At 42.7% G+C, this 20,545-nt stretch overlaps 1 protein-coding gene across 1 annotated transcript; it reads left to right on the top strand.

Annotated features, from left to right (window-relative positions):
• The first annotated feature begins 8,425 nt into the window (after positions 1-8,425).
• Positions 8,426-13,391, top strand: LOC126236174 (uncharacterized). Its single transcript, XM_049945272.1, has 3 exons — positions 8,426-8,664; positions 10,957-11,046; positions 13,054-13,391. Exons 1-3 carry the CDS (start codon positions 8,485-8,487, stop codon positions 13,174-13,176), a joined length of 393 nt encoding a protein of 130 aa, XP_049801229.1. The 5' UTR covers positions 8,426-8,484; the 3' UTR covers positions 13,177-13,391.
• The last annotated feature ends 7,154 nt before the right edge of the window (positions 13,392-20,545 follow it).

Below are 20,545 nucleotides of genomic sequence, written 5' to 3'. Positions count from 1 at the left end.
GGTCCTATTGGATTTCTGGAATGTGTTCACTGTGGCAATTTTTGTAGGTGGACAAATGTGATATCAAGCAGAGTCTGTCTGTTGTGTAACCTTTGTGGTTCAATACCACAGTGTTGGAGCCTTTGTTGGCTGGTAGGAATATAAGATCAGGAACAGGAGGTTTTCCAACCAACATTAGATTTTCTGAATTGCACAGGTAGGAACCCTCCCTGCAAGATTTCCTACATTTCCATAATCTCCCTGGCCTCGACCTTCCCTGTTCTTCACTTACCTATCCCCTTCTTTGCTCCCACTCCAGCACAGCACAGCCTTCTATTTCACCAATGCATACTGACTAGTTCTTTTCTCCATCTCCTTTCCTTTTCCAATCCCCTTTCCACCCTCTCTCCTCCAAACACTCCAAAATCTCTTGATGGCACCTAGCAACCCAACTTTATCCCCACCACGTCCCTGCACATTCCCACAAGCAGCGCACCTCCCCCCCCCCCCCCCACCCCCGACCCTCCTATCCCCTCCCTTCCCGTGCCATTTTGCCTCCTTACCCCACCACCAGATTGCTGCTCCAATCATGTGCAGTTATGGTTCAGTCCGGCTATAGTGGCCACTAACAGTGGCCATGTGCACAAATTGGGCTTGTTTGTTTTTTCTACATCAGAATAAGGTTTTTTGGCCAAAAGCTAAAATGTATAACAATCTTTTCATTGTGTCTGTCTGTGACTGTATGTATCACCTATATGGTGAGTAGCAATATATCCTTTGACAAATTGCCTATTGGCTTCTGCCTCGGGTTCTTCGGCCGACGTTTGTCTGATGATTTTACTGTTGTTTCGCCAGCACGAGTGGCTGGCATTGTCAAAGCTTCACCCTCCATTGCTGGTGGTGAACTGGAGCTAAGCTCGTAGCCACAGACTATATCTACCGGGTGCACCAATGTCCGAGGGCTTCTCCGTGGTCATTTCCAGTGCAGTTCTCCTCTTGCTACCTGCAATGGTCGTTCACTGCAGCACAGGAAGCCAGAATCCATTTGCCTTAAGGCTTTTTTCTTTCTCGTTGAAGCTATTGCTGTGTTTTTGTATTTATATCACCTCTCTGAACAAGCGGGTGTGATAGTGCTTCTCTACAGCCAGAACTTGCATATCGGAGAATTTTACTAGGTGGTCGGTCTCACATAGTGCATGCTCTGCCATGGCCAATTTCTCCACCTGCCCCAACCTGCAGTGCCGCTTATGTTCCTTCATCCTGGTGGTGACTGATCGTCCAGTCATTCTGACATAAACTCTTCCGCACGTGCATGGTATGCGGTATATTCCCAACATTGCAAGTGGGTCCCTTTTCTCCTTTGCCAATATAAGACACTCTTTGATCTTCTTTGTCAGTTTGAAAATAGTCTTTAGGCTGTGTTTGCGCAATATATGGCTGATTCTGTCCTTCACTCTGGGAATGCAAGGCAGAAAGGCCATACCGGACATTTATTTTTCTGATTTGTCACTTCGCTAAGTGTTTGGCTCTGTTACACTTCTAATGTAACTTGTGGAATACCCACTGCTCCTCAGAACACTTTACAGGTGTTGAATTTTGCATATGAGGTGCTGCGGCTCACAGATTTGTCCTGCTCGCATTATGAGCACATTAATCATGCCTCTTTTCTGGCTCAGGTGGTGATTTGAGTTTGTGCAGGTATTGGCCTGTGTATCTCTGTTTTCGATACACAGTATGTCCCAGGTTTTCACCATCCATTGTGACTGGCACATTTAGAAATGATAGTTGTTTATTCTCTTCTACATCCATGGTAAATTTTATGTTGGCTTGGAGGTTATTCAAATGTCTTAGGAAGTCACTGAGCTGTTCCTCACCATGGCTCCACACAATGAAGGTATCATCAACATATCTGTTCCACATCTCAGGTTTACAGGTTGCCATGTCCAGTGCCTGTGCTTTGAAATGTTCCATGAAGAAGTTGGCCACCACTGGAAAGTGTCCTTATCCCTAGCCAGAACTCAGCCACATATACTGTTCCTATGGTAATGTCTAGCTCATGAAATCCCCCATATAGCCTGACCATCAAATTACCCAGCTCCAGGTGCAACCCTTCCTTTCACAATGACCTCTGTCTATTCAAGTGCTATCAATCTGTGGCATTCACCAACCTAGTCCTGCAAAACCATGTAAATCAGGTGCAAACCTGCTTACAATACCTCCTCTCCATCCATAAAATTCTTATGCTCTACAACCCTAAATTCCCGCATCCCATCTCTTGCCCAAACAGGAGCTAGAGCAATATGCGTGCCACCTCAAAAAACTCTCCAACCTGTTCACTTTCTACTCTCACCCCAGAATATTGCTACCCTCCACCTTTATGAGAGCCTCCATACTTCCCCCACATACCCTCATATCTGACAAACCTTGCAGAGCTACTACATTTACCACACTCGCAGAAACCCTCTCTCATCACCATACATAACCCAGAACCTAAACAGACCCGAAACATAACACGAACCTTACCTCCAAGGCCTTAGTCCTACAGAAGCATCAGTCCTTTCCAAATGCCTTACCTTTGGCCCACTGCCCAACTGAATAACACTGGACTTGTTAAAGACCTTCTCTCCTTTTCCCAGTCCCTACAGAAAAAAAGGCTTTTTCACCATCAACCCTGCCAATCAGACTCAATCCAGAACCACTGCTGAAACCTTCCTGACTCAGTTCACTGCTCCATCCAACAGTTATCCACTCTCACAGCCCATATCACCCTCTGTTAACATTCCAGAATTTCGTACCCTCGAGCCTTGCCATGACATCATTCCCCATATCTCTCAACACCCAACCTTACATTCACAGAAAGAACCACAATCCACCACCTAAAAACTGATTCTGACCTTATAATCTTACCTGCCATCATAGGCTCCACCACTGTGGTTTTGAACCGCAGGTATTACTAGATGGGCAGACTCTGCCAGACGTCAAATTCATCCACCTACACACCCTGCCACAGAGACACCATTCCAGAAATCCAACAGGATCTCTGGTCCCTCCACCAATCCAGCTCTCCTGGAATCTCTCCTCTGAGTCTATCCCTCTCCTCACACTTACCATTCACTGCACTCCTACCTTCTACATGCTTCCTACCGCAGTTGTGGCCAGTTATTGTGCCCCCCGAGAGAATCTCTGCCCTTGTGGAGCAACACCATCAGCCTATTACTCATAAACAACCCTCCTATGTACTCTCCACAGTCTTGTTCCTTTACAATCTACAAGAAATACATGGAACAGCAATGAGCATCCACATGACACCATCCTATGTCAATCCATTCATGGGCCAGCCATAAGAATTCTTCCTAATTTCCCAGAATCCCAAGCCACTTACCTGGTTCAGATTCACTGATGACACCATGATTTGAGCTGAGGGTGAGGATGGCATATCCATGTTCCTCCAGAATCTCAACATCTGCTCCCCCATTCACTTCATCCAGGCCTCCTCAACTCAACAAGCCTCTTTCCTCAATGTCGACCTCCAACTCAAGAATGGCTATATCAGAAGCTCCGTCCATATCGAACCTACCAATCACCAGCAATACCTCCACTCTAACAGGTGCTACATACCATACCAAAAATTCACTTCCATACAGCCTGGCCACCAGTGATTGTCGCATCTGCAGTGACAAGCAGTTCCTCTTCAAATATACTAAGGAAGGAGGAGGAGATTATAGTTTATCATCCTGTTGACAGTGAGGTCATTAGAGATGGAGCAGAAGCTTGGATTACAGAAGGCAATCAGCCATGCCCTTCTCAAAGGAACCATCTCCACATTTTCCTGGAGCAATCTAGGAAAATCACAAAAAACTTAAATTTGGAAGGCCGGACAGGGATTAGAACTGTCGTCCTCCTGAATGTGAGTCCAGTGTGCTAACCACTGTGCCACCTCATCTGGTAATATATACTAAGAGTTTCACTGGGGTCATCACAGACTGAAATTACCCACCCAACCTTGTACAGAAACAGATCTCATGTCATCACACACCTCCAAAAGTCCCACCATCCTGCCACAGAGGAGCATTCCCACCCAGGATTGGAGCAACTGAATCAAATTCTCCGCCAGGGTTTCAACTACCTCTCATCATGCCCTAAAATGAGGAATCTCTTACCCACTATCCTTCCCACTTGTTCCACAATGGTATTCCACTGTCCACCGAACCTACACAATATTCTCGTTCATTCTTACACAACCTCTGTTTCCTTTGTCTCATGGCTCATATCCCTGTAATAGACCTATAAAGCTAGACCTGTTCTATACATCCTCCCACCATCACCTGTTCCAGTTCAGTCACTGGCATTTCCTATCCTGTCAAAGGCAGGGCTACCTGTGAAAACAGTCATGTGATCTATAAACTAAGTTGCAGCCCCTGTGGCCATTATGACTAACAAGCTGTTGCCAAGAGACAACTGGACCACCCAGTTGTTGAACATGCTACCCAACACAATATGCTTCACTTCACAACTTGTACCATCTGGATCCTTCCTATCAATACCAGCTTTTCTGAACTAGACTACTGGGAACTCTCCCTGCAATTATACTATGTTTCATAACCCCTCTGGCCTTAACCTTTGCTAGTCCCTGCCCTCCATTTGCTTATTCCTTTACGTGCTTCCACTCCAGCACAACACAACCTTCTATTCCACCAATGCACATCCATTAGTTCTTTTCCCCTTCTCTACTTCTCTCCTTTTCCGCTGCCCAGCACTACACCTTCCACCACCCCACCCTGCTATCCTCCCTCCATGTCCCATTCTTCTTCCTGATCCCCACCATCAGATTGCTGCTCTTATTACGCTCAGTTACAACTCAGTCTGGTCACAGCAGCCAGAGACAGTGGTAATATGTGTGTGTGTTATCTACTTCAGAAAAGGGTCATTTGGCCAAAAGCTAAAGTGTACAGCAGGCTTTTCATTGTGCCTGTCCATGATTCAACATCTCCTTAACATGGTGGGTAGCAATCTATCCTTTTCATAATATTGTTGTTATTCCATCCTGAACTTTCCATTGTTTCATGTATTAAGATTAGTTTTATTTCAATACGTTAACAATTTTTTTTCATTTCTTGTGGAGTTTATGATATTGTGACAACACAATGTCATTGTCCTCTAATGATGTGGAGCTTCCCAGTGCAAGTTATAATGAAAGCTCTTAGGTGTAACAGATCACTTTGGCATAAAATGATGTGTTATACCTTACGCTTTCAGTTCGAGGAATTATCACCTCAACTTTTGAAAATGAAATTTTTTTTAGTTTATTAGATTTTTTCCTTCTGTGGCAGGAATTTTTGTTTTGTTTGTATGTGTACCAATATGCTCATGTGAATGCAATGTATCTGCAAAATGGGACAGCGGGTGACAATATTATGGCACATTGCAGCACTTCCTACAGTGAGTGGTTATTCCATGCCATGACATTTATATCCTACCTAGGAGATACACCTGACCCGTGGACCCCCCCCCCCCCCCCCCTTCCCCTACAGAGTTGAAAATTTGGTGTTGACTTCCCTAGAAAGATAAGTCAGTCGTTGGTTGACAGCCCAGAATATACGAGAGACATTGTACAAGGCTAATGCTGCACAACTTGAAGTGCAACCAAGTTAATACACACATTGCAAAGGAGAAGAGTCCACAATCATTCAGCAATAGCTGGTATCTTAAGTAACTTTCCAGGCTGACATTGGCATCGCAACGGAGGAAAAGGCACCTGAAGCCAAGATACCTGAGCCACAGTACTTCTGTAACTACTTCCACATGCAAGAAGGTAAAGTTTATAATCTACAGTGCCTGTAAAATACATGCAGACAGACCATTACAGACACATTATACATGACACCTCAGATTCCTGACTGGACTTGGCACCTACTGTCATACCTGGTGCTCATTCCAACACTTTCAAGAAAAACGAGTAGTCACACGTTACAAATTTTTGTTCTAGGAGGCCTCTAAGGTTTCAGAAATATGTAGCTGTCACTTCCAGGTGTGGTTGGGGAGACAGATAGGTTTTCACACTGGCTTACATTTATGTAGTATATACATATATAGTGACAAAAATAATTACAGAATGTAACGCACCAGTACTGACAATAAATATCGGCGAATCTGACAGAAAACTACTGCCAACACATATTACAGAATGTTACTGCTAAAAGGGAATGCTGAAAATTAATGCCTCTGAATTTTTATGTGAAAAATCTTTTTAAATAAAACAAATATTATTGACACACTACACCTTTTTTCTTAATGTCTACACATTTATTTCTCAACATAGTCAACCTGGCGATGAATATGTTTCTCCCAACCAGAGACTAATTTGTTGATACTGTCACTCTCAAGTGTCTGACATTGTTGACAGAGCCACAACTCACCTCTGCTTGCACCATTTCATCACTAGCAAAGTGCAGTCCTCAAAGGTGTTCTTTAAGTTTTGGAAACAGACAAAAATTCAATTGGGGCCAAGTCGGCACTGTATGGAGGAATATCAATGACAGTGAACTCAAAGCATTGGATTCTGCAGCTGTCACAACACTCCTCTTTGGTCTGGCATTGTCATGCTGAAGGACAGGGTGCTTCATGTGTGGACAAACTCTCTGAATTCGAAACTCAATTACAACATGCTTTTTCTCATGTACAAACATAGTTCCATTACACACGGCCATGTTATACGCTACAATTCAGAGCCCTCTAGTGGCAGCGGGCTGCAAATATGTAGATGTGAAGAATAAAGATGTAGAATGTTAATAACATCTGTTTCGTTTAAAAAGCTTCACGAGTTTCACATAAAAAAAAATCTGAGGCATAACTTTTCAGCACACCATCGTATTGACATGTTGACTGTCCTAAGGCTTCTGCAGGCACAGCAGAGGCTTATGCCCAATTCCATGTGCTGATTGATGACTATAGCAGAGACTCACACCTGATGCCTGGCCTGGTGGTGAAACATCCTTCACTATGTGTGTGGCAGTCAACTTGTTAAAGATGTAAGAAGTGACCCGTGCGATCAAAATTTTTGGTACTGAAGTATCTCCAGAATCTTTAAACTATGGTTGGTCACTTGGGAGGAATAAACATTTGGTGTTGTGATAATTCAATCTGATATTTTAAGAAAGTCTCATAGATAAACATATTTTTTTCATTAACTGGGGGGTGTTTTTAGAGAACAAATGAATGTGTAATCATTGTGTGAAGAGTATGAAAACAAAAATAAATAAATAAATAAATAAATGTGTTGTGGTCTGAAGATCTTTTGTGCCCTTGCTATGGAGTAGCTCTCGTTCTGGTGTGTTGTGACAGAATATATTGTGTGATGCATCATGAAGAGGTGTAGTATTAACATTGCGGTCTTGAAATCATTTTCTGTTACCCTTTAAGAGGTAGGCACCCACATGGTTTGCATTGAAGAAATGAGAAGGAGTGGGCGTCATGGAGATTCTAACAACAATTACCATGGTCTTTGTATCCTTCATCCTCTGTGCAAGGAAATATCTTTTCTTTTCTTGCTTCATAGGAGTACCAATTTATTGGTAATTCCATAGTCTTTGTACCACTTGTCCTCTTTGTGGGGAAACAATATTTTTCTTGCTATAGGAAAGTACCAGTTTTCTAGCTGGAGTTTTGCTTAGATATATTAGTCCTCTAGAAATGTTAATGTTAGTATTAGCAGTTCTGGAGGAAACAGAACATCCACTAGGAGTCTTAAGCCCATATTACGTGACACACTAAAGGTGTACAAGTCAGGTGTAGCCAGTCTGCCACCTAGGGCAAAACAGCTGAAGCTACGATTTGAGCAGACAGTTCATCCACCAGGCAGAAGTAGGAGTGGTTCTATTCTGCCTTGTTTCCATGCATGTGCAGTACAGGCAGTGTTTTCGTGCATGCACAGAGTGCATCATTTCAAGTACGCATTCTGCTTGTTCTTGTTTTCCACTGCAGACAAAACACGTGGGCAGTTCAGGACTGTTCTGATGAGTCCGCATAGTATTCTGGGTATTTTTCAGTAAGTAATAGCTTACAAATACATTAATGAAACAAATGAAATTTCTCATTTTTGTATTGCCATTGAAAGAAAGCTCTATATCTAATTATAGCTTCTTATTATAGCAACGGAATGGAATAAAGAGAGCCCGGAAGTGCTGATTGAAGAATACAACAAAGAAAGGGGCCTCTATGATCCTACAAATATTTTGTACCACAATAGATCTACAAATGTTTTATTCTGAGTTTATACAAGTTACGTGCTTATAATTTTACTTTCAATTGGTGTATATATCACATTAATTGGTGAAAGTAGCACACATGTTTGATTCCACAACATCTGTATTATTTCAGCATGCCAGGAAGGAAAGCTTGGCCAGAATAGGAGCAAAAGTGAGAGCAGTTGTGCAGAGTGTAACGAACGAGGAGTGCAAGACAGGCTTAGCCTCCTTACGTTGGCATTATTCAGCTGAACTCAAAACGATGTGGCAAACATCGCGGAGTGGCTTATGCGGGATCACACATAAACCAAGCATGTGGTGGTTCGACCTTTTGGCATTTTTGAAAGACCACATAATGCCAAGAAAACCACTGACAAATATACCACACTCTGTTGCAAGTATTAATTTTTGTCACCCTGTCATTGCACATTTTCTGCATTATGTAAGTTAGCTTATAATGTTATCGGAATGTACGTTGACATCCACAATTAATTTCTGTTACTATAAATAGACTTCACAGAGTTCTGACACTTGGTGCAGAAAAACCACTGATCAGAATGATGTCAAACTGCAATGTAATATTATCAGAGAAGGGGGAAAACATATGGCAGAAGCAAGAAATTAGTGTGAAAATTGATCAATCGATGGTGCTGTATGAGTCAGAAGTCAGAAGTTGGTATAAACACGCCAGGTACATGGCTTTTCCTCCTTTCGCGTCTGTGGTGTCCACCATGACTGTCTCAATGCAGGATTGCGCTCTGGTTGTAAAGCTGTATTACAAGAATGATGACTGTGCACACGTTGTCCTGCAAAAGTTCCAGACAATGAAGGGTTTGAAAAAAGGTGTTGGTTCGATGACTGCCATGGGTCTGGAGAAAATCATTCGAAAATTCAAAAATATGGGTTCTTTTGGTGTGCAACCTGGTAGAGGGAGGAAATGAATTGATTCGACGTCAGTGGAAGCAGTGGCCACAGAAATGTAGGAGGAGATGAGAGATGGTGTGCAAACATGTACTGCACAGAGAACTGCCTGAACATTGGACATAACCGTGAGCACAGTGCGTAGAATCCTACGAAACATCCTTCTTTGATATCCATTCAAAATTACTCATGTACACAAGTTGCTTCCTGTTGATCTGCCAGCAAGAGAGACCTTTGCTTTAGAATTTCTTGCTCAGATGGAAGTGGACAATGATTGGCTGTGGAAGATTTTGTAGATAGACGAAGCCCACTTCCATATGACAGGATACGTCAATACACAGAATTGTCGAATGTGGGCAACTGAAAATCCACACACAAATCAACCAGTACCACTTCATCCTGAAAAATTCACTGTGTGGTGCTGGTTTACAGCACCATTTATCATAGGGCCATATTTTTCCAAAGAGAGAGGTGCTTCTGGTCCTGTTACCTGTACCATCACTGGTAAGCACTATGAGTGTCTTTTGTGCAACCACGTCATTCCAGCTCTTCAACAGTGTGGATGGGATCATTTTTATGACACTGGACTCGCATTCGGGAGGACGACGGTTCAATCCCGCGTCCGGCCATCCTGATTTAGGTTTTCCGTGATTTCCCTAAATCACTCCAGGCAAATGCCGGGATGGTTCCTCTGAAAGGGCACGGCCGACTTCCTTCCCAATCCTTCCCTAATTCGATGAGACCGATGACCACGCTGTCTGGTCTCCTTCCCCAAACCAACCAACCAACCAACCATCATTTTTATGCAACATGGCACACCTCTGCACATTGCAAATCCATTTAAGCAGCAGCTGAAGCGCCATTTCGGAAACTGTAGAATTATCAGCCGCCATTTCCCCATAGCCTGGCCGTCCCGAAGACTTGATCTTAATCCACATGACTTCTGGCTGTGGGTTATTTGAAAGCTGTTGTGTTCAGTGTTCCGATTGCACATTTAGCTGCACTGAAGGCACGCATGCACAACACATTATTAATGTGATGCCAGAAACACTTCGATCAGTTTTGGAACACGCTGTTTCTCAATTTCAACTTGTTGCAGAAAATGGTGGACAGCAGATTGAAAATGTTTTGTGCCAGTCACACAGAAATTAATAATCTTATTTGATTTTGACTGATGCTTTTTATGTCGTTTTGGCCTCACGACAATTAAAAACCAATTTTTCCTACACAATGTACTATGACCTTGCTGTGGTGGATGGGCTTACGTAACTAACAGTATCACACCTGTACACCCATGTACACTGAGTAGTACAGTTTGTTTAATGTCAAACGTACACCTTAGCCATTGTTGTATGGATTCATTTGACATTTGTAGTTGACCACTATTAAATTATGATGCCTACAGTACCATCTATTGCTACATTTTGTAACTATTTATTTTTCTTCTGCCATATGTTTTCCCCCTTCTCCGATAATATTCCATTGCAATTTGACGTCATTCTGACCAGTGGTGTTCTTTCTACAGCAGTTTGAAAGTTTAGCTTTAATTACAATCACACTATAGTTTGTGAAGATGCTTGGATATCCATTTCAGAACAGATAATGTCAGTGATCTTTAATAGGAACAGTTGAGCAATTGTTTATAACATGCATCACCTCCATTGACATTTTACACAACAGACAGCAACCGACCACACTATTGCATCTCATATAATGTAGTTGATATTAGTAAGAAGTCACACCTTCATTTTGCCATTTGTGTAGACATTTTATTAAATGACTATCACTTACTGAATCTCACATAATTTTTAAGTTTCCGCCATCAGAAGCATCAAAAAACATCGCTGAGAATGTCAAGGTGGAAGTTATTGTGGAATTGAGTGCCGTAGAGGACAGCACTGATGTAAGTACATAAACAGAATTCCACATATACAAATTCCTGCAATTTAATTGAACATGAATATGTGTATTTTGTTTATTTATGTCCATGTATGATTCTGTACAGTGATATTGGACAAGTTTACATGAAGTTTGAAACATTAGAAATTTCAAAAATACTTAACTATGTACCTATACCAGTAAAACGACGGATTTTTTCAAAAACAGCCTTTCAAATACAAGCATCTAAAAAACACTTGCTATAGATACATAATTACCAAAGATTTAAATCACTTTATGCTTTCTGAAAGTTTTTTACATGTTTGCAAAGTTACATATGAAACATTACATAATTTTTTGCTTTAAGGTATCCTTCATAAAATTTTAAATCAAGTGACATTTTAGCTTATTTTTGAAAGCGGACATGTTTTCTATTATCTTTATGTAGTTGGGCAAACTTTTGCATAGAAGGCATCCTGCTTTTACAGGCTCGTGGTCAGTTAATTTGAGCTGATTTCCTTCAATATGATTTTTTAAATGGATAATGGAATGTAGTCGAATTAAGTCGGGTGATGCTGAGGGAATTAGATTAGGGAATGAGACACTTAAAGTAGTAAAGTATTTTTGCTATTTGGGGAGCAAAATAACTGATGATGGTCGAAGTAGAGAAGATATAAAATGGCAATGGCAAGGAAAGCATTTCTGAAGAAGAGAAATTTGTTAACATCTAGTATAGATTTAAGTGTCAGGAAGTCATTTCTGAAAGTATTTGTATGGAGTGTAGCCATGTATGGAAGTGAAACATGGAAGATAAATAGTTTGGACAAGAAGAGAATAGAAGCTTTCGAAATGTGGTGCTACAGAAGAATTCTGAAGATTAGATGGGTAGATCACATAACTAATGATGAAGTATTGAATAGAATTGGGGAGAAGAGGAGTTTGTGGCACAACTTGACAAAAAGAAGGGACCGGTTGGTAGGACATGTTCTGAGGCATCAAGGGATCACAAATTTAGCATTGGAGGGCAGTGTGGAGGGCAAAAATCGTAGAGGGAGACCAAGAGATGAATACACTAAGCAGATTAAGAAGGATGTAGGTTGCAGTAAGTACTGGGAGATGAAGAAGCTTGCACAGGATAGGGTAGCATGGAGAGCTGCATCAAACCAGTCTCAGGACTGAAGACCACAACAACAACAACATGGATACCTCTGTTTAACAGTGCAGCATGGTGACTTTTGACATAAATGCATACACAATCAAAAGCCTTTCTTTTGTCCGTCTAGTGCCTTAGTTAAATACCCTATAAATTCAGCTATTGCTGTAGTGGTGGATCTACCCTTACTAAACCCATGCTACACTTCATTCAAAGTATTGCATTTTTTGTTTACTATTTACTATTGTCTTTAATTACACATTCTGTTATTTTAAATGAGACATGTGTAACAGTCATTGGTCAGTAATTCCCTGACTCTTCTTTGCTGCCTCCAATGGAAATGGGGATCACTTTACTCTTTCTTAAACATGACAGGAATATTATTCCTTCCATGGCTGAGTTTATGAAAAATGTCAGAGGCTTTACCACTCACTGCAGGGAGCATTTAATTAGTGTAGTAGATATACCATATAATACTTCAGTATTTTTTGTTTTTTAATCAGTGTATTATTTTTATTAGTTCAGGCTCATTTGTTGAGAGAAGGAGAAAACTTTGTGTCCCATGATTGCGTCAGTAGAGTTTTGCTTTGTTAATTTGCTCACTACTTCAGCACCATAATGCTGATTCAAAATTCACTGACTTCTTTAGGATTCCTGATTTTGTTCCAGTTTTTCTTTATAGATAAGAAAGAGATTCAACATTGACATTTCTATATCATTGTATTTATTTATTGTAGCAAGACAGTGGTTCCTACATTCAGGTTTCATACACACAAATAATGTTATACCATCTACTGTAGATGGCACAGTCCATTTTAATTGTAATGTTATAACACATTTACAATGCGATATTTCATAAATTTCTTTCTTTTTTTCTAGTACTCACAAGACATATTTTCAGTGGGGCTGCAGATTAGAACAGTTCACCATTTACCTGTCAGTGCTTACCAGAAATATCTAAAGTGGGGCACTATGGCCAATTCAAAAATAGTGGAAGAGTGAGACCAAAGATGTCCTGGCAAGCAGTACACCATCAATGCTGCAAGACATCCAAACAGCAATGAATGGCAGCAATGAGGATGACAAGTTTGGCCAATATGTCGCAGCTGAGCTGTAGACAATTAAAAATAGAAAATTAAGTGCCTTATCATGATTGCCTCCATGGTACAATTAAAAAAAGATACTGACTGTAAATTTTTAAATAAAAGATTGAAAATTAAAAATTGTACTTCTTGTAGTGGGAAGAGGTAGAAGGCATCGTATTAAGGCTCGTCCGAGCTTTCCAAGTGATTTATTGTTTCCAACTACAGTGATGTGTTCCCCTCGGTCTGCATCACCTGGTCCCACAATGCTGAGGACACCACTTCGCTATCTGTGAAATGGCTTGGTGTGGAATGGCTGCCTCAGTGACCTGTGCATACACTGCTGTGTGTCAGCATTGTACACCAGCGAAGTTGCGGCATCATTAGGATGCCGGCAGTCGACTCAGGGGTCTGCGTCCGTGCCAACTCAGCGCCGCTCAGTGTGAGCTGCAGGCAGCCAGCTGCATGCTTCTTGCCAGCGTGGCTGAGGCTGTGGCGACAATGAGGCTGTGGCGACAACAAGTACCCGTGATCCGGCATCCGAATCTGGGGCCTCGCCTCGGGATGCTCTGCCCTGTGTTGGAAGCCAGGACGACTGCCCGTGGTAGCAAGTCATGGAGTTGTCTACCGCTGCCTGTTTATGGACCCCGCGTCAGCCTCAGAGGGTGGACCAGTGACCCGCCGTGGACTAGAATGCTGGCGCCCCATCTGCTGCTGTGTGTAGCTGGTGGTGTGACATGCCCCGCCATCCAGGAGAGCTGCCACACTTGAACGAATCTTGTTAGAAACCCGCACCTATTTATATGTGGCTGTGTGCCTCTGTTTTGCCATACACACCGCTTCGCGTCACGTACTCATAACACGCTAGGTTGGCCAGTGATTTGTGACATGCAAAACTGCTAGGTATACTCTTTCAGCAATTTGACAGCCCTGTGGCCTCTATTCTACTTCACAACTGTTCATATGTGTAACTCACTGCAATCCAGCCCGCACCTGGCTGTAACTTGTGCTCAGAACATTGCACTAACTTTCCCTATTGTAAACGGTGGTGCTGCTACATTATTGCTCTCTTCGGAAAGACCTGGTCCCCAGGTCGACCCTTAACTAGCTCTTAAATTGTTTGGGTCGGCACCTATGGCTTTTTCCTTGCTATTAGAAAACTTACATGTGTTCCAGTGTCCCTTAAAACCATGACATGAAACAAAATGTAAAAACTCCTTACTGGACGATCACTGCTTGATCAACCCCTTACCTACTCGTCTCACACCCTCGGTATCCAATCCACTGGAACTTGGACTACCCTTGGCTCCCTCTTGGAATTAGCTCTCCACCTGGTCAGAAAGAAAACAACACATAACAAAGTTATGGCTGTGATGACATTTGGCACAGAGGTGCTCAAAATGATCGTTGTTTGCTGTTGCCTTTCCCTATACTGAGCGACATGTTGCACAAGCTGTTCAGCTGATATTCGACCCTCTTGCTCTAAAATGAACTGGTTTACAGAGCTCAACAGACCTGGCGCCAGAGTGTGATTTAACAAGGTCAGATTCTGCCTTGGCAAAAACTCTAAAGTGGCTTCTGGCCCGTACAGCTGTGGCTGCCTAAGATTCAATTGCGTGACTCCTGAAATTGACGCTGGCAGGTGGAAGGTCGGTCCTATTATCTTACACTTAGTTCCATTGATTAAAATTCCGCTCCCCTCAAGCTCTATATGTTTTGCTTCTGCAAATACTCCCCGTTCAAAACAACTTGATACTACTACCGAATTCTCATAGATGGAGAAGATCCAATGCATCCCGACCCATTGCAAGCTCAATTTTAGTTTCACGATGTCCCTTGGACAGTCTATTCCTTTCCCCTTGGCTAAAGATAACTGCCCCATGCAGGTGTCTGGATTGGTACTTACCACAATGGCTGGGCATACCATTACCTTCCCTCTATGACAGCTTCGTGATTCCTGCCTTGCCATCTCGGCGTACCGGTTTCTAATTGCCGAGATCAGTAATACCTCCTCAGTTTTTTACTTCTACCAACTTGCTCAATGCTCCCCTTTTCAGTGACCTGAGGACAGTGATCACCATCACCCTTCCTCCCTCTTCAAAAAGACTGCTGTCCCCAGCAGGCTCACAATACTCGAAAACACATATGAAAATACAATGCCTAATTACTCTAAGCAAACCCAAAAATACATGACACAAAAACAAAAAAAAAACTACAAATACCTTACTACATTCTGAATCACAAATCATATGGTACTTCATGGTGTACTCTATCTTCCAGGTTTTCTCTGTGCTTAGCACCTCTCTTCAGTCTCTCTTTCCTTCTCTTTCCTTCTTGTGACACGCCTGGAATCACATCCGGGCAACCCTTAAATGGCTGTAACTGCCCATGTGTACTATTGTTGTTCTAGTCAGCAGCTGAAGCTTAACATTAATGGGGGATGTGGTTTCAACAACTTAGTACGGCCCTTGATACCTCGTGAGAAACTTCTTTGGTTTTACCTTTTTGCGTATAGGGGCTGGACAGCATCACCTATTGCCCCACCCTATACTGTGGAAACTTCCTTTCTGCTTTACTGCATCTTTCTGCCCCTACAAAGCCTTTGTATTCACATTTTGTACCCGTTTCAAAACATCCCGAGTTGTCCTTGTGAACTGACATACAGATTCACCAGTCCTTCCTTTCTGAAGCCTCACCAAATCAAACGGTGATGGCATTTTTCGCCCATACACTACCTCATATGGAGATAAACCGGTAAATACTTGGACTTTTGCACTGTATGTGCATAGAATATGCTTCAAATACTCATCCCACTGATGGTGATGAGAATCCACATAAAAACTCAGCATCTTCCCGATTGAAACTTCCTGGCAGATTAAAACTGTGTGCCCGACCGAGACTCAAACTCAGGACCTTTGCCTTTCGCAGGCAAGTGCTCTACCAACTGAGCTACCGAAGCACGACTCACGCCCGGTCTCACAGCTTTACTTCTGCCAGTATCTCATCTCCTACCTCCCAAAAGGCAAAGGTCCCGAGTTCAAGTCTCGGTCGGGCACACAGGTTTAATCTGCCAGGAAGTTTCATATCAGCGCACCCTCCGCTGCAGAGTGAAAATCTCATTCTGGAAACATCCCCCAGGCTGTGGCTAAGCCATGTCTCCGCAGTATCCTTTCTTTCAGGAGTGCTAGTTCTGCAAGGTTCGCAGGAGAGCTTCTGTAAAGTTTGGAAGGTAGGAGACGAGATACTGGCAGAAGTAAAGCTGTGAGACCGGGTGAGAGTCGTGCTTCGGTAGCTCAGTTGGTAGAGCACTTGCCCGCGAAAGGCAAAGGTCCCGAGTTCGAGTCTCGGTCGGGCACACAGTTTTAATCTGCCAGGAAGTTTCATATCAGCGCACACTCCGCTGCAGAGTGAAAATCTCATTCTGGAAACATCTTCCCGACTGTTCTGCATACCCGTTCTGTCCTTCCGTTGGCCTGTGGATGCAACGCGCTCGTCCTCGACTTCTTTACGTTCAAAAATTCACACAGTGCCTTCATTAAATCCGACATGAAGTTGGACCCTTGGTCAGTAATTACTGTCTCATGTACAACAAACTTCAAAATCCAGTTGTTTACTAACGCTTGCGCAACCATTGCTGCCTGTTGATTTGGCATAGCCACCATCTCCACATACCTCGAAAAATGGTCTATTATTGTCAGAATGAGTCTGTTCCCCAATGGTGTTCGACTGAAATGTCCTAGGACATCAATTCCCAACATAGAAAATGGACATGTCGCTTCCAGCAGTCATTGCAGCTGTATCCGTTTCCGACTCAAATCTGCTCTCTGTGCACGTGGTATACAATTTTTGAGATATTGATCCACATCTACTTTCCTACCCCTTCACCAATACCTCTCTGCCACTTTCCTATTCGTCGCTCTACTCCCACCATGACCAGATAACATGTGATCATGTTCAAACCATGTTCAAAACTCATCTCTTAGCTTTGCTGGCACTACTACCCTTGGCCCTAACTGCGTTTTCCTGCACAGAAGACCAACATACATATTAAATTGTGGCTGTGTCCGATACAATTTAAATCCTTGTCAATGTCCTGTAATTCTTGCCATACTGCTAAGTCATAACCTATGACTTCTACTTTTGCCACCTTTCAACTCAGTGCATCCACATTACCGTGCTTCTTCCCAGGCTTGTGCACCACCTAGCGAGTCTAATGGACGGAACCTTCAACCCCAACAACCACTTCAACGCAACATGATCTGTCACTACCCGAAATCTTCTCCCGTATAAACAACATTTAAAATATGTGAATCCATAGATTACGCTAAGCATCTCCTTCTCTGTTGTTGAGTAATTCCTCTCGCTGCATTCAACTGCCTAGACGCATAGGCTACAGAATGTTCTTTCCATCAATTTCCTGACTAAGGACACACCCTAATGCTTGATTAGATGCATCGCATGCTAGTATAAACTTTTTCAAAATCTTGAAACACAAGAACCGGAATTGATGTTAACATTTCTTTCAGTTTCTCAAACGCTTTCTGATACTCTTCTATCCGCTCAAATTTCACACCCTTCCACAAGAATCGTGTCAACGGCTGTGCTAAATCTGCAAAACCCTTCACAAACTTTCGATAGAAATTGCAAATTTTGATGAATGACTGCACTTCCTTAACTGTTTTCAGTTCCCAAAAATCCCTTACAGCCTGTACCAACCTCGGATCTGGTCACACTCCATCCTTACTGATAATATGACCCAAATATTTTACTTCTTCTAATGCAAAATGACACTTCTCCAGGCTCAATGTCAAACAAGCTGCTCTTAACCTCATAAAGACTGCCTACTTGAAAGCACTATAATGTCATCCAAATAGACCAGACACTGCTGTGGTTTCAAACCCCTCAAGACACTGTCTAGCAACATCTGAAACATTGCCAGAGCATTTTTCAAACTGAATGCATTCTAATGTACTGGTAATGGCCTCCAGGAGAAGAGAAAGCAGTTTTTGGACGATCCTCTGAAGTCACCTCTAACTGATGATAACTGCTTGTCAAATCCATTGTAGAAAAGTGCTGGCACTGCCCTAAGTGATCCAAAGTCTCCAATATGTTTGGAATGGGGTATGCGTTCGTTACTGTCTTATTATTGAGGTATCAGTTGTTACAACAGAACCTGTATTTCTTAGTTCTGTCCATAGTTATTTTAGGCACAATGACAATGGCCACTCCCCAGCAACTATTACTATGCTCTATAATACCATCTGCAAGCTGCTGATCAATGAAATCGGCTGCAAATACCTTGGTATGCTGTACGGTTTACAGTAAACAGGTGCTTCATTCCCTGTTGGTATCCTATGTTGAACTAACGGAGTTGCTGGTAACGGCTCTTGTGGAAAAAACAAATCCTTAAATTCCCACAATAATTCTTCCATATGCTCTCTTTCTCCGCCTTTCAAATGCTTAATTTTGTCATGCAATGCAGTTCTATCTGCAGTCAGTGGTTGATCAATTCGCCTACCTCTCGAACATCAATCTTCGTAATCTGGCACATCCAAATTTGCTACTAAAACTCCTTTCAGCACACTGGACTCACATTCAGGAGGACGACGGTTCAATCCTGCGTCCGGCCATCCTGATTTAGGTTTTCTGTGATTTCCCTAAATCGCTCCAGGCAAATGCTGAGATGGTTCCTTTGAAAGTGCACTGCCGACTTCCTTCCCTGTCCTTTCCTAATCCGATGAGACTGATAACCTCGCTGTTTGGTCTCTTTCCCCCAAACGATCCCATCCAATCCTAAAACTCCTTTCCTCAAATTCGTGTCTACAGCGCTAAAATTATCCATGTCCACGGGAACTACTTACCTGTTGTTCCCCTCCTGTACGCGTACAACACTACTTTTCACAAAAAAAAGCCAATGGACCCAAAACATCATTATCCTCCAATGGTTCAATAACACATACTCCACACTTACCCAAGGCGACTTCCTGGTGCCACTAGACACATACTCATCCAAATTAAGCCTTAATGCTAATGTCCGCGGTTCAATTGGTTTGTTCATTATGTTGAATGCCCCTTGCGACAGCTCTGCATTGACAACAGTTTCCCCTAGCTGAAATAACATTCCACCAAGTTCCACAGTTTGTTGTCCAAGGTCAATTTTGGCATGATGTTGATGCAAGAAATCTACTCCTAGGATCATGTCGTAGCCCTCGCTTACCCATGGTACTACCTCCATTCATGCATTAAATCAGACTTTCTCTATTCGAAAGTCAACTGTCACCGACCCCAAAGGCGTGACCTCCCTATCCCCCACTCCACGCAACCTATAACATGGTGGGTCTAGCTTCCTTCATCCCATTACATTCCTGGTATCCACTGACACTTGCACCCCTGTGTCCAACAAAGTCTTAAACTTTTTAGTTCCTATGGATCCTACCACTGAACATTTCACCTCTGCATACACATTCGTAGCATCACAATTAAACGGGAGCTCTCTTAGGTGGGTCTTGGGCCCCCTCTGCGGTTTTAACACTTGTCCACCTCTCCTATCTCCACTTCTACATCCTCCCCGCTGCCGATTTCCACCCCTTCCTTTATTCCTCGGTGAGTACATTGCCTCTGCACATGTCCCGTATGACCACACTTAAAACATTTCACACCCTCTGTAAACACTGTTTGCCTCTTGCGTACCCCTGTTGCCACATCTATTTCCTCACATTGAATTGCCAGCTGAATGGCCGAATACAAATCTTTCGGAGCCCTTCACACACTTTCCATGACATATGTGCTGGTAACCCTCTCAAAAAAAAAACATCAAGTGCCCTTTGCTCGGCCTCCTGCGACAGAACTCTGTTCGCTTTATCGCTCTGACCCAACTCGTAAGTATACTCATTAATTTCCCTTATCCTGTCCGCAAATTTCTCCATCGTCTCCCCCTGTCTCTTTGCATTATACTTAACCTCTCTCTAAAGGACGGAGCACTATTCTGTTTTTTGTACCTTTGTAAAAGCCCTTGTTTTAACTGCTTCAACTGTCCTGCCTTCTTTAAGGCCTCAGAACATCTTACATATGTTTTCGCTTCACCCGTTAATTGTCAGTGTCGTCCTAACCGCCGTCTGCTTCACGTCTGCTGTGCAGCGAGCTACCTTAATTTGAGTATTAACTGTATTTTTCTTACTTGTCACTTCTTCTTCCATGTGTTTTTGCTTTTAGGAAGCTTTAATTGTCGAGTGCTATTAATAGTGTTCCATAGATTTTTTGTTTGTTTTTAATACAGTCAGAGAGAGTCC

This window comes from Schistocerca nitens, chromosome 2 (assembly GCF_023898315.1).
Source record: "Schistocerca nitens isolate TAMUIC-IGC-003100 chromosome 2, iqSchNite1.1, whole genome shotgun sequence".
Taxonomy (NCBI): Eukaryota; Metazoa; Arthropoda; class Insecta; order Orthoptera; family Acrididae; genus Schistocerca; species Schistocerca nitens.
The sequence above is the reverse complement of the archived record's forward strand: the minus strand, read 5'-3'. Positions and strand labels throughout refer to the sequence as shown.